General features: G+C 39.5%; 1 protein-coding gene across 2 annotated transcripts; it reads right to left on the reverse strand.

Moving 5' to 3' along the window:
- Positions 1–8,521: 8,521 nt before the first annotated feature.
- Positions 8,522–13,836, reverse strand: LOC115153016 (homeobox protein EMX2). Of its 2 annotated transcripts, XM_029698014.1 has the most exons (3): positions 12,803–13,829; positions 11,286–11,470; positions 8,522–9,699 (listed from the first exon to the last, which is right to left on the reverse strand). In XM_029698014.1, exons 1-3 carry the CDS (start codon positions 13,188–13,190, stop codon positions 9,526–9,528), a joined length of 747 nt encoding a protein of 248 aa, XP_029553874.1. In that variant the 5' UTR covers positions 13,191–13,829; the 3' UTR covers positions 8,522–9,525. The 2 variants fall into 2 exon arrangements, with proteins under 2 accessions (XP_029553874.1, XP_029553875.1); XM_029698015.1 differs by lacking the exon at positions 11,286–11,470 and having other exon boundaries at positions 12,803–13,836.
- Between the last annotated feature and the right edge of the window lie 585 nt (positions 13,837–14,421).

Here is a 14,421-nt window from a genome sequence, read left to right on the forward strand (position 1 = left end):
AAATAGTTTGGCTTCACATGTGATATATTTTGTGAAGCCATTGTTTGTTTTATTTAGGGAACGAATTGAGGATTTTCCAAACTGCAAGGCCCCTAAAGTATTTTATCAGGTGTACAGTCCAGCCATATGTTACACATTAGTGCTCTGAAGGGAATGTTGATTGCTGATATATGCAGCCTGGTCTCAGAGCAAAACGTATTATATTTTGCTAAAATCTGTGCCACTCCATTTAGTATATGTTACTAGACGTTAGGTTACATTACATTGGCCTACGTAAATCCAGGCCACTCAAATTAGTATGATATGTTACATGTGGTAAACACTACATGACCAAAAGTATGTGGACACCTGCTCGTCGAACATTTCATTCCAAAATCATGGGCATTAATATGGAGTTGGTCCCCCCATTGCTGCTATAACAGCCTCCACTCTTCTAGGAAGGCTTTCCACTAGATGTTGGAACATTGCTGCAGGGACTTGTTTCCATTCAGCCACATGAGCATTAGTGAGGTCGGGCACTGATGTTGGGCGATTAGGCCTGGCTCGCAGCCGTCGTTCCAATTCATCCCATAGATGTTCAATGGGGTTGAGGTCAGGGCTCTGTGCAGGCCGGTCAAGCTCTTCCACACGATCTTGACAAACCATTTCCGTATGGCCCTCGCTTTGCGCACGGGGGCATTATCATGCTAAAACAGTTGCCACAAAGTTGGAAGCACAAAATTGTCTAGAATATCATTGTATGCTGTAGAGTTAAGATTTCCCTTCACTAGAACTAAGGAGCCTGAACCATGAAAAACAGCCCCAGACCATTTTTCCTCCTTCTCCTGGCATCTGCCAAACCCAGATTCATCTGGGGATAGGGAAGCGTGATTCATCACTCCAATGGCGGCGAGCTTTACAACACTCCAGCCGATGCTTGGCATTGCACATGGTGATCTTAGAATTGTGTGCGGCTGCTCTGCCATGGAAATCCATTTCATGAAGCTCCTGATGAACAGTTATTGTGCTGACGTTGCTTCCAGAGGCAGTTTGGAACTCGGTAGTGAGTGTTGCAACCGAGAACAGGTGATTTTTACGCGCTTCATACTTCAGCACTTGCTGGTCCCGTTCTGTGAGCTTGTGTTGCCTACCACTTTGTGACTGAGCCGTTGTTGCTCCTAGACTTTTCACGTCACAATAACAGCACTTACAGTTGACCGGGGCAGCGCTAGCAGGGCAGAAATTTGACTAACTGACTTGTTGGAAGTCACTGAGCTCTTCAATAAGGCCATTTTACTGCCAATGTTTGTCTTTTGAGATTGCATGGCTGTGTGCTCGATTTTAAACACCTGTCACCAATGGATGTGGCTAAAATAGCAGAATCTACTAATTTGAAGGGGTGTCCACATACTTTTGGTGATCTAGTGTGTTATAGTAGGTTACTTAAGGCAGAAACAAAAGGAGGGGGGTGGGTGGGTGCATACCGTGAACGTCTAGCAAGCCAAAGGTCGCGTGTTCGATACTCATCACAGACAACTTCAGCATTTTAGCTAATTGTCAACTTTGCAACTACTTACTACTTTTTAGGTACTTTGCAACTACTTAGACTGTTAGCTAACCCTTCCCCTAACCCTAAACGTCACCTTTAACCTAACTTCTAACCTTAACCCTAACCTTAACTCCTAACCTAATGCAGCATATCATAGTAAAGAAGTTGAACGTAATATATCATACTAAAGCAGTCGAACATAATATATCATACTAAAGCAGTTGAACATAGCATATCATACTAAAGCAGTCCAACTTAATTTATCATGCTAAACTATCAAGACGTAGGATACTGTATGTCCTACAATTCATATTATATTGTACGACCACTATTACATTGGTAGGCCAATGTAATATAACCTAGCGTAAAGTAACATATCATACTAAATGAGTGCGCGGATTGTAGTAAAATATAATACGTTTTGCTCTGAGACCAGATTGCAGTACGCTGTATAATGTTTTTGAATGTAGCACTTCAGAAGATAGGGATATTATTTGTTTTCTGACTAAAGGGTTTGTGGACATGTGAGAACATATGATTAGGCCAACATGACATAAAAGGGAGCAAGTTAGGCTAATGGGACTCTGTTTAGTGAAACCTTACAACTTCATAAACCTCAGTAAACAAAGGTTTAGTTCTGAGGTCTCTAGGCCTAACACAGAATTTTAAATAAGTTTAAAAAAAATAGTTTTTATAGCTAAGCCATTACAAACATGACTTGGCTATGTTTATACAAACACACTCACACTCATACTCAACAAACCCCATAAAATAATACATGAAAACCTACTTACCTGTAACATTGTGTGTGCGACTGGAAGTTGTGTAAAAAGCAGTGGAGGCTGCTGAGGGGAAGACGACACGTAATAATGACCTGGAATGGAACGAATGGAATGGGTTTGATACCATTACACTTATTCCGCTCCAGCCATTTTCCACGAGCCCGTTCTCCCCAATTAAGGTGCCACCAACCTCCTGTGGTTAAATGCCTTTAAAACACTGTCCGCTGTAGGCTAATCCTGGTCAGCAAGGTGATTGCACTCTGCTGGTCAATGTTCAAGCAGATGCTGAAACTGTCCGCACGAGGTTTGTCACCGGCCTCGAGCCAAGAAGCCCTGTAGCCTAGGAGCCTGACAGACGGCGAAAATACACGTCTACAGGTGTTTCCCAGTCCCATCTTGCCGAAACACGATATAAATGTTTAATTATAAAGTGGGCCATTTGTCACTGCTGCGCTCGAGACGTCTCTTGACCAAATTAGAAACCCGGTTTGACCTTGTGGTTGACTAAATAATAATGACACAGCATTTGCTGTCATTAATATTTAGGCCTACGGAGAATACATAATTATACACCACTGACATAGAGAAATGTAGTTGAAGAGTTACGTGTTCCTATTGTCAAACATGGCTTATTTGCAATGTTCCATAGAATAATACTCAGATGTTTGCTAATTAGAGTTAGAGAATAGAACATGTTTATGTTGAAAAAGCTCCCATCATTTCTCTATGCTTCTTCTCTCTCTCTCTCTCTCTCTCTCTCTCTCTCATTCTGTAGGCTATAGATAACATCAAGGAGAAGGGGGTGGGGGGTGGGGGATTCCTGAATACCCGAATTTTCCATTATTTAGAAATAATATTCCAACAAGAGTAACAGTCAGGAACCCTACATTACATCATGAAGCATGTATTTGGCAAATCTCGCAAACAACTAATGGTGCGAACACAAGGAGCAGAACACAAGTCTAGACCTATTCTGTAATAAAGGAATTTCTCTAAAATATGGTACTACTTAATAGCTTGCGATATATAATCTTAATGAATAGGCTACCGCATGGAGAACGTTTTAACCATTTTTGAGCACCAATAACAACATAAGGGTCAGCACTGAATATTTATTGCGATCCATAACCATATGTGCACCCATATCTTGCACCCATAGGATATGTCTTGCCCCCAAATAAAAGTAGGCCATATTAGAACGTTAGTGGAAAATAAGCATAATAGGCTACTTTGGATAGGATGCTAAACTACACTAAACAATATTTTCAGGTGTATGCTATCCCGAAACTAAAATTGAATTGTAGCCAATGACAGGCGTAAATGATTGGTAAAATAGGCATAACTCTCTGGGAAATAGGCATTTAAAGTTATCAGGACTACTTGTTTCTTACTTTATAATAAGGCACTTAAGGAAAGTGTTCTACATTAAAATGTGAATTATATTAGCCTAAATATAAGTCTACAGAAACAGTAACAGTAGTAGTTCAATGAGCTATATAGGGCCGTCAATGCTAGGCTAATCGGTGATAATAAAAAGTGTTTACTTCTGCTGATCTTATGGCCCATAGGTCATAAGCAGCCCTATCCAACATAAAAAGTAATAAGTTAAAAATTATAGATTGCACTTCTAGAATGAATAGGGTGTATCTGTCTCCTAAATTGTATATAATCTTAATCTCAATAATTAATCTCAATAAATGCACGTGTGTGTGTCTTCAGTTAGGCTCTATATCAACTATATAACAACATGAAACCTTTGACACTCATATTTCAGAAATATTATTTTGAAAAGGGCACGTAAAGTTGAATCAAAATATCTGTTTTGTAGTTGTTGCTCCATGTTTCCAATAGGGGTGTTTTTCCCCCCAATACGTGTCAAAACCACCCGATCAATATCATTTGAAAAAGTCAGTGAACTATGCAGTCCGCCAATCTAAATAACAATTGGCTCTGCCTTCTGCATGTAAAAATGAAAATTGTTGTGATTGGAAAACAATAATCTCAATAGGCCTGGGCAAGCCCCTCCCTCGTTAATAATAAAATGAGAAACTGTTTCCGAGACCCTATAATGTTTAATTTAATTTATTACGCAATTTGGAAGATGATTATATGGTGATTGCTAATTAGTCTTGTATATTTATCGCTGTACCTTATGTCAGTGTCAAGGGAATTGTGTAGGGTTCATTCTCTCGTTTGAAGGATCAGTTTCAGATGCAATTTGTGAAACAGGATAGATCAGTTTGTTCTGGCATCAAATTCTCACAGTGCGACGGCAGCTCAAAAACATTTTATTCTCTGACATGACTTTAGCCCACTTACTATACGAGATGAGAACGTGAAAAGGCCGTAGCTGACACTGTGGACACTGCACTGTATAGGCCTACCTGGTGTCAAGCTACGTGAATGACGGAAGTCGGCATGTAGCGCTATAGCATAGGCCTACCAGCAGCCTAAATGCAAAGCAAAAAAAGTAAGTCTTCAAAAACGGAATCATAAATCATAAACATGAACAATATAAGCCATGATTACAGTCGTCTGTGCCTAATGGTGATGCAATATATATTTTGATTAATTTGAAAGTGCGAGTTGTCAGTAGACTACAGGGCCTAGGCTCTAACAAGAGCGGATTAGTCTCGTTGCATGTTTTATAAAGTGGGCTTCAACTAATGTGTGTTTGTTTTTGCAGATATAGCCTACTTGTTTTCAGTATTTAGGCTATAGCAGGAAAGTGGCGTTATTGGTGTGTAATGGTCCAACCAACGGTCGCCTGTCGCCATTCAAATACCATTCACATTAGTGACTTCAGCAGACGCTGGCTAATTATAGCCTAGGTAATAATTGTAGATTGGGGGTTTTGGGTCACTGGGACCATTTGATATGACCGCTTTTCAAATGACGGATAATTATTTCAGATCAGGTAAGTAGACCTTTGGTTTATGCACAAGCCTTTCAAATGGTGTCAGAATCCATACTTCTCATCGCGTATTTAACAGCCAGCAATGATCAGGGCCTCATTTACCAGAGCCTTCGTTAGAACCTTCGTTATTAATGTGGCTATTAAAAAACCTTCACACATCTACGAGTGATCCTGACCACTCGTTAGATGCTTTTTGTGCCCTTCCGCGTCACTTTATTCACAGAAGATCCTCGCTAAACATAGAATCAAGATGATTCGGCTATGTGTCTGACTGTGACTGCCAAAACATCAGAAGGAAGTTGACTGCTAATACAAAGTTTCCAAAGTAGGCAATTGTTACAAACAAGTGAAGGATAAAATTATGCTTCAAATGAAAAACGAGATGTCAGCATTAAAAGATACACAGGCTAAATAAACCTATAGTTCTATAGGCTATGACAATAATATTGAAATCACTAAGTGAACGTTATACGTGCTTGTTTGGGGAACACTTAAAAAGTTGACTCGTAAATAACGATGCATCTGGTACGATCGTCGTAATGCTTAAGTTACATCGCAACTGGTAAACGAGGACCACGCTAAGTAACCTAATAATAAACCAAAGCCATGGGGCTTTGATGATTGATCGTTTCCCAGTCCTTAAGCGTGGCAAAAAAAAAAAACGCTTTAGCCCCTGTACTGCCTATAGCAGCGCAAGGTTAGATAAGCGGGTCACAAGGTCCCCAACACTCCCCATACGCACAGCTTGATTGTTTGGGAAAGTAATCGATTGATATATGAGGTCTAGTACCTCATAACCTAACATTCACTGACTCGGAGCAAGTTTGAGTGGAGGAAACAGTACAATAAAAATACCAACAACGTCAGCCCACTGGGGACACACTGGTTGAATCAACGTTGTTTCCCAACTAACTTCAATGAAATTAAGTTGAAACAACGCTGAATAGACATTGAATTGACGTCTGTGCCCAGTGGGACCTGCCTTGTTCAAGACAGGTGCGCTTTTCTGCGCACATTGGTACTTTATCCCTCGGGCTTCTGCTTTACTCTGTCACCTCAGTGATCATGGTAAATAGTCAAAACAAAAGATCTTTAAATCCTTGCATTTGTAGGCCTTATAAAAATGAGAAGGTTTGTCTTTAGGTACAAACTCCTATGCAATATATAGGCCTATCATGGCCTTTATCACAAAAAACATAGAGCTATGTTGAATAAAATAAATTGACACCAGATAGAATACAGTGTTAATCCAATAGGCCTATTTGACGAATATAGCCACTGTAATATATATATACTTTTTTTTTAAACTAGGCAAATCAGTTATTAAGAAAAAATTCTTATTTACAATGACGGCTTAGGAACAGTAGGTTAACTGCCTTGTTTGAGGCAGAACGACAGATTTTTACCTTGTCAGCTCGGGGATTCGATCTAGCAACCTTTCGGTTACTGGCCCAACACTCTGGCCACTAGGCTACATACATTTCAGCTATAAAGGCCTGCAATGCAAGTTAAATAGAAATGTCCTCCCCTAGCTCCTGAATGGTGCAGCGGTCTAAAGCACTGCATCTCAGTGCTAGAGGCGTCACTACAGACCCTGGTTCGATTCCGGGCTGTATCACAACCGGCCGTGATTAGGAGTCCCACAGGCCGGCGCACAATTGGCCCATCATCGTTAGGGTTTGGCCGAAGTAGGCCGTCATTGTTAATAAGAATTTGTTCTTAACTGACTTGCGTGGTTAAACAAAAAAAGCTCAAAATTAGGTCTGTGAATAATATAGGCCTAGGCTATTCATAGGGAAACCCGTACATTTTAACAGATCTCGTTCTTCGTTATAACATGTATTTAATTTCGTTAAATGCAAGGATCTGCCATTCAATTCAAAAGATTGGCTTGTTTAAATCAAAAGAGTGAAAATTTAATAAAAGGAGACCAAGTCATAGCCTAATGAGGGGGCTGTCCTGCCTATTGAGGCAAGGCTGAGGGAGAAAGTGCGCCAAATTTGTTTGCAGCGGATCAAGGCTCACCGCCTTCACTGCACTTTATCTTAATTCCAACTTGAAAAGATATAATTATCTAGTTTGAACAGGACTGCTATCAAATCCTTCTTTAGGCAGGGTAGGGAAAAGCTCGAGTGGATTGCGCGCTCTGAGCCGCTCGGTGTTGCCCGAGATAGGAGTAATGAAGTTGTGGAGTCCGGAGATACAAAGGGCATTAACCTCATTAGCATGAAACCTTTTCTTCTAACTATTGTGGGACCCTTTCAGCCCTCTAATCCCCCTATTTCAAAGCTGGGTTTGTAATAAAGCTTTTAGGGTTTTTTCAAAGCTAATGGTATTCTCTGAAGATTTTTATTGCTGTTATAGTGCATGGGCCTATTTAAAATTGCCCATCCATATAGTTTGTATATAGGCCTATAGCCCCCCACACCACCCCCTCCGAAAAGCTCATTTTCAAGCTGTGAAACAATTATAGAAATAAACACTACACCTCACATCATAAAATGTTCATAGTGGATTTGACACATTTCTGAGATAACTAGTGTAAATAGTTTTCCAATGTGCCTTGTTATTTAGTCATTTATAATGAAAGATATGGTAGGCTATATAAAAGGTCTTATATAGATGTAAAAACGATTTTTTTAAATAATATGCTTTTCTTTTTCCCCACACAAGCTTAATAGGCTACACATTAATAAGAGGAGACTATGCATGGGTTGATGCTGTTTTGTGGGAAGAGCGTGTGTATGTGTATATCCGTGGCTGTACGAGACAAGATATTAAACAAAGATCCCATTTTGCTGCACATTGCAACCTTCTCTTATCGCTTCTTGAGGGGTAGTCAGATTGTACTAAATTATGTCCAACCAAACCCCATTGGATCCACGGATTAAGAGATTAACGTGGACCACTGGGCAATGCATCCCCTTTCCCCCTCATATTACTCCCATGATAATTGCCCAAACTGATTTGCACTTTCACAAAAGCTCGTAGGACTCTTTGTAGCCTGAGCAGACCAGACGCTGCCCCTCTCGGAAAAACAACCATGCATTTGCCACAGAAAAAAAACTTGCGTTTTCTCGTAATAGCATGATTTATAAGTTACTTTAACAAGCCTCCACATTGTCTGGATTCCCTCTGAAATGTGTCATGGAGCTAGCTACCTCAAGTGTAGGCTACTTGAGAGACTGGTATGACCAAAATCAAGATATAGGCTATGAAGCGGGTGATTGGTGACAGCGGGAATAAAATGTCAAGATATGAAAGCTGCTCGTAAATCAAAACCATTAGACCTACTTTTACTCTGCGCGCAACATATTGATAAAACTTTATTGACAAAATATTGACAATTACATACTTCTTGGAAGTATACTTTGTGTTAAAATTGTAGCAAACTTAACACAAACACAAAATTATATACATTCTGGTAAAAGAGGGTTTAACAGAAACATTAACTTTTTGTTGGACTATCTCTGTACATGGAAACGCTCAGTGCTTGAAGTTCTCTCGCCTCTATGGCTGTCAATTCTTGCATTAGTCCTTCGTGGCAACTCACACGGGAGGGTCAAATCCTGACAATATGCTCGGGCCAGAATAACAGAGACATGGTAAAGCTTGGGTTTAAGGAGTGTCTTGGATACTTTCCCTTTAAGTACTTCATATGTGGTTTGATAAACTTTTATAAAGTTTTCGAAATTCATTTCCATTAGTGTTTTCTCTAAAAACACTATAACGCAGCACTGCTACTTCATACTGTTTTCACAATCACTTTAACACGATAATCATTAATTAAAAGACTGCACACTTTGTAAAAAGGAAGAAGCACAACATCTCTGAGATTGAGTAAAAACAAAGTTGTGTTTTGAGAAAATGATCAAATTATAACAACTACCAGAAAGTCCATGCAATTCAAGTTTTACAAAAACAGTTGTGTATTTTGGTATCTTGAGTGGAAACGTTCATATTTAGAAACTTTCAGAAGTGCAAATTTCCAATGTGAATTGGAGATTAATTTTTGGGAGGTTCGTGGGAGATTGTAGTGGTGGGTTGGTGCGTGGAAGGGGGTCAGGTAAGTGGACTGCGATACTGTCGATCACTTTCGCCTGGGCAATTTGATACGTATTGACAGACCCATGGTGACAGCAGTGCCACCAATCTGAAATCTCTCACCCTCAGCTGCCGATCTCCGAAGAATCGAAATGTGACATTAGCTTAACCCTCTCCCTGTACACAGCATCCTTAGCCATGTCATACTTCACGCCACGCAGCTGTCACAGGTTCAAACAATTTAGTAGGCTATATTAATCGTCTGAAGTGACGTCAATTTCCTCGGGACTTCCAGATCCTTGTTTTGTTGCAAGTCTCCATCGGTTTATGTGATGGGTCCCCTTCTTCTTCTGTTGCGAATCTGAACCCTCCTCCTCCAACTTTTGCCGTTTGAACTTGGTTCTTCGGTTCTGAAACCACACTTTTACCTAAGGGAAACAAATAAAGGCTAGAATAAATTCACAAATACTAAACAAAAACCATCCATGTGCGCAAAGTGTGCATTCAAATAGCAGAACAGCAAAAGATAAACATAGGCTCTCATAGATTGCCGTGTGAAAATTTCCCCAATGCTATGGCACTAAAGGCTTTACATTATAGGCTAGAAGTAAGGTTATTTTCAAGAGAGAAAATGTATTTGATGAATAAATGTAGGGGTAGTCCATTGATACCTTTATGGGATAAAGGTAAAAAACGGCATGTCTATGTTGGTTATAGCCTAGTATAAACATAAGCCAATATACCAGAAATTGACGTCCCTAAGCCTATTGGTCGAAAAAAAAATATGACGCAAACAGGGCCATGGATATGCAATTGCATAAATATGTTTGATTTAATTTTTTATAATTTCCAAAAATTGTCAAAATCCAGATTTCTTATACATAAACCTGTTAATTTTAAGCCTTTTGTAAATGCATATCAATAGGCTACAGTGGGCTATATTCATATCTACAAGCCATTCGTCCGACAGCTTGGCAAGTGAGGTGCATTTAATGTGCTTTCAGTCAGCTAATTGAAGTGGGCGATGGTTCATTTCTTCCTCATTCCCCTCTAATAGCCTCCGTTTAGAGAAGAGCCGGTGGTGACACTGGGACAAAAGACACCGACCGTTCCGCAAGCTGATAGGCACAAATACGATCTTAAATACGGCCAGGAAAATTCATTGAGTCCGGCTCATTCTTTTTAGCGTGCCATAGATCCTATAAAATGGTTAACTGGTTAATTGCCCTCCATTTTGAATGGGAACCTTTTTTCTCTCAACCCCGCCTAAAACGAGGTTATAGCCTATGATCATGGATTTTCCCCAGCTAAAGCTTCAATGCAAATGGTGTAGCCTATACATTTATTTGTTTGTCTCTCTAAAACTGCGGGTTATACGTTAATCCAGTAGTGATTTAGAAAAATGAATAAACTTGTGTTTTCATTTCTATCGTTTTCCCCCCTTCATTTAAATTCTTAAATTAGGCCTAGTCTCTAGGACATCTTGCTAGATGGATTGGGTCTAGGCCTATATTTAACCATACACTCTTAGAATTGTGTTTATTTTGGGGTTCTAGAACCATTTGGTTCAGTGAAAAATAACCATACAAAATGGTTTCTATAGGCCTAAACAAGTTTTAGGGCTTCCATATATAAAGCAAGCGTTATAACCATTTTTGGTTCTAGGCTATATGGAACCTTTCTTCTAAGTGTAGCATTTGTGCAGTTTCCCCCCAATAGACAACATATTATCGTGTTCTCAATATATATTTTCATAATTGCCCTAATGTCACTTATAGCTTATGCAATGAGAACTTTGAATTCCCAATAAGTAGCCTAATTATTCCGAGAAAATGTAGCATATTCCAGATTCCGTAGCCTACACAAAAACAGTTATTGTTGTAACCTGTGGGTCATGTCAGGTTTGACGCAACTTGACATGATGGTATTTTAGATCCATTCCCTATTCAAAGTAGGCCTGATGCGGATTTAACGATAAACCTGTGAATATTAAATTCAGGGAAAATGTTCTTACCTGAGTTTCTGTGAGGCTAAGGGTGTGCGCAAGCTGTTTTCGTTCGGCACCTACGACGTAATGGTTTTTTTCAAATGCGTGCTCAAGCCGCAGAAGTTGCGAAGGTGAAAAAGCTGTCCGAATTCTTTTGGGCTTTCTGGCCAGTGCATTGTGCAAAAGGAAGCTCTCCGGACTTGTTTCGTTACCTGAAAACGACAATGGGAGGGATATTCATTATGAACAATCGTGCAAACTGAGGCTAAAGAGACGATGATGCTATGATCATATTTTGGTTATACGGTAGACTTGGGCCTTCTAACTTTTTAACTAAAGTCTACGGCACCACTCAATTGAACATCGAGACCAATTTAGACACAGCAACACCTTGATTTTTTTTTTCGACAGCAAGAACTTAAACAATAGCAAATTGATACAGTTTATAGTCTTCAAATGGCAACGATAGGATTATGCAGTAGCTATTTAAGCGGCGATTCTATCCCGTCTTTGGTTATCTTAAAAACACCACACATGGAAAATATAATAGTCTACAATAACAAAGAGTTCTGGGAGCCTATAGGCTACCCCTTTTCAAACTTTTATTTTCTACATTACCGGTAGGCTATAATGTAAGTATATGGTGGAGAATAACACAGGATACATTAACCCTACAATTGTCTTAATTATTAACTAGACACTCGTAACCATTATTGGTTCCAAATGAAAATATATCGTTCAGTTAGGCCTACTATATAATTTTCACGTCTCAGATACATAATGTGCATGCACCCGCATAAAACAATGTTTTCAAATGACAGTCCAAATTGTGGGCCTATAAATTGTGATTTTAAAAGTGCATAGTATACAATTTCTTAAACAGCAGTTTCGGCCATAAAAACATAGGCCGGAAATATTACCCATAGCATATTCCATGGCACAGACGATTGCCATAAATGACACAGGCTTCTGTCATTGTTGTTCAGTTGATTTGCACTCAGTTTAAAACACACACACATTTTTAAAACGAGAAAAGAAAGTAATAACTCATTTTTAAAAAGTCAACAATTTTGTTAAAAAAAATAACAATCCAATTAATTATAAAGATCTACAATTTAGATTTGTAAGGTGTTATGATTGTGTTTCAATCAAATGTTTTAGATGCTAAAGGACTTTTTAAAAATCCACACTGCGATTTCTTCAACAAAATGTAAATTATAGGCTACAGGCAAAACAAATGTGAACCCGTGTAGCCACCCTAAGAAATACTATGCCCTACATTACTGAAAGTAGTCTACTCCAGTTTAACAGTTCTAATTAGCCTATAACAGACAAAAACGGTTTAAACAATTGTTCAAGACACCACAAATATATATTTCGATAGCCCACTGATATTTACACCACTACAGCATTCGTGTCTTCATCCTCATAAATACATGTTATATAAACTACAGTTAACGAGAAATGCTATGGAAAATCCAAAAAGACAAACAGTACAAATCCGTAATAAATACGTCAAAGAGACAAATGCGATCTCAACCTACCTTGGAATCTGTGACCCAAGTACCTATATCTATGTATTAGCCAGGGGTAAAAAGTAGAGGGGTCCCTTTGCTGGCTGGCAAAAAGAGGGTGCGGACTATGCGAGGATGAAAGTGGGTGAGCCAAAGCGTGTGGAGGGGGCACCGAATGAACTGGGACACCGGAGTTGTTATGATGTGAGACCGCCTCAGCAAACACCAAGTCCGGATTAGAGTAGACGCCCCTGCCGCTGGAATGAAACCCGTTCAGAAATGGATTCATCTGGCTGGAGTTTGCATAGCTCAGAGCCGCTGGTCGTATGGGTTCCTCAGACCTCGACACTGGTAGAGGATTATCCTTCGCTACCAACGATTCTATAGTAAAACACCTCTTCGGTGTAGGTTGAAACATGGTTTGATAGTCAAGATTCCCCAGCTTAGAATGTAAGAGGTGCAGGCGTTCTTCGTAAAAATAGGCTACTACTCCACACCGAGAAAGTTTGTCAGCATAAATAACTTGGGAGCAAAGAGTGCAGCAAGAATAGAAGCCAAAGTAACAACAAATCAATTAACAGCCATAAAGGTGGTCGACTGCGCCAGACAATCCATGGATGTGATCGGTTCCTCACAGTTGTGCAAGCGATTTGTTAGTTCATGAGCCTAATTAGCGCTGGAGTCACATAAACAGCTTCCTCTGAAGCCTGTAATGGCATGGTGATTGGTCGCTGCTACTCGCCTTAAGGTTGAGGGAAGAGTCTTTAAGTGCGTCAATAGGAACAGGCACAGAGAGGCGGACTCGAGCAAAACGGAACGGATTCGTTCAGAACCAGATCTTCAGAACATTTTACATACTCATCTGAACCAGTAGAAAAGCTCAAGGTACTTACGTTTGCATTTATGTCTACCGATAAGGCCTGAGGACAGTTGGTCTTAAAGGGGCCTTCATGTTTATCAGTGTTGATTTTTATGTTGAAGTATAGTGCTAAAAGTCGGTTTAACATTTATTGACAATGTGTGATACATTCTTAGTGTAAAATGTAGCCTACAAACCATTGAACTGGGTGTGTTTACCCATAGCCACCACATAGTTTTGTTTAAATAAGGGTCTACCATTTTACATGTACCTTTTAAATTCCATTTTTATTTTCCATTATTATGGTAATTCCAGCATACCCCACCACATACCCTGGCATCGTCTTTCCATGTTTTCATTTTCTCCAATCCGTTTGCGATTAGTCAGGGATTGAGGTCTCCCCAATTTCTATTGGCCAGAATATTACAGTAATGGATATTGGATCCACACGACGTTCAGTGCAGTTCGTTTTTTCGTGTTGACATACCAACTAACGAGCCATTCATTTAGGACTACGTAGGCCTACATTAGTTTACACGCAACCTTTTAATAGGCCTACTTTATCCGGGTGCAAGTCCAACATTCACTGATGAAAACTTTATCACTGGTCATTTGAGTTTTACAAAGCCTGTACCATAACAATAAAAAGCCAATCGTAATGTATAACCTAGTATGTACCGCAATAGACTTACATGTTTTAGTGATATATTCATTATTTTGCTATTGCTGAATTCCAATGAAAATACGCATGATGTTTTCTTAATCCATTAAACTCGCACTGTTGGAATAA

Source organism: Salmo trutta, chromosome 18 (genome assembly GCF_901001165.1).
Source record: "Salmo trutta chromosome 18, fSalTru1.1, whole genome shotgun sequence".
NCBI classification, from domain to species: Eukaryota; Metazoa; Chordata; class Actinopteri; order Salmoniformes; family Salmonidae; genus Salmo; species Salmo trutta.

Coding starts and splice junctions, on each gene's coding strand:
- LOC115153016 (XM_029698014.1), bottom strand. CDS start 13,190: ATGTTTCAACCTACACCGAAGAGGTGTTTTACTATAGAATCGTTGGTA. Junction 11,471..12,802: donor CTTGGGTCACAGATTCCAAG/GTAGGTTGAGAT, acceptor TGTCGTTTTCAG/GTAACGAAACAAGTCCGGAG. Junction 9,700..11,285: donor TTAGCCTCACAGAAACTCAG/GTAAGAACATTT, acceptor TGTTTCCCTTAG/GTAAAAGTGTGGTTTCAGAA.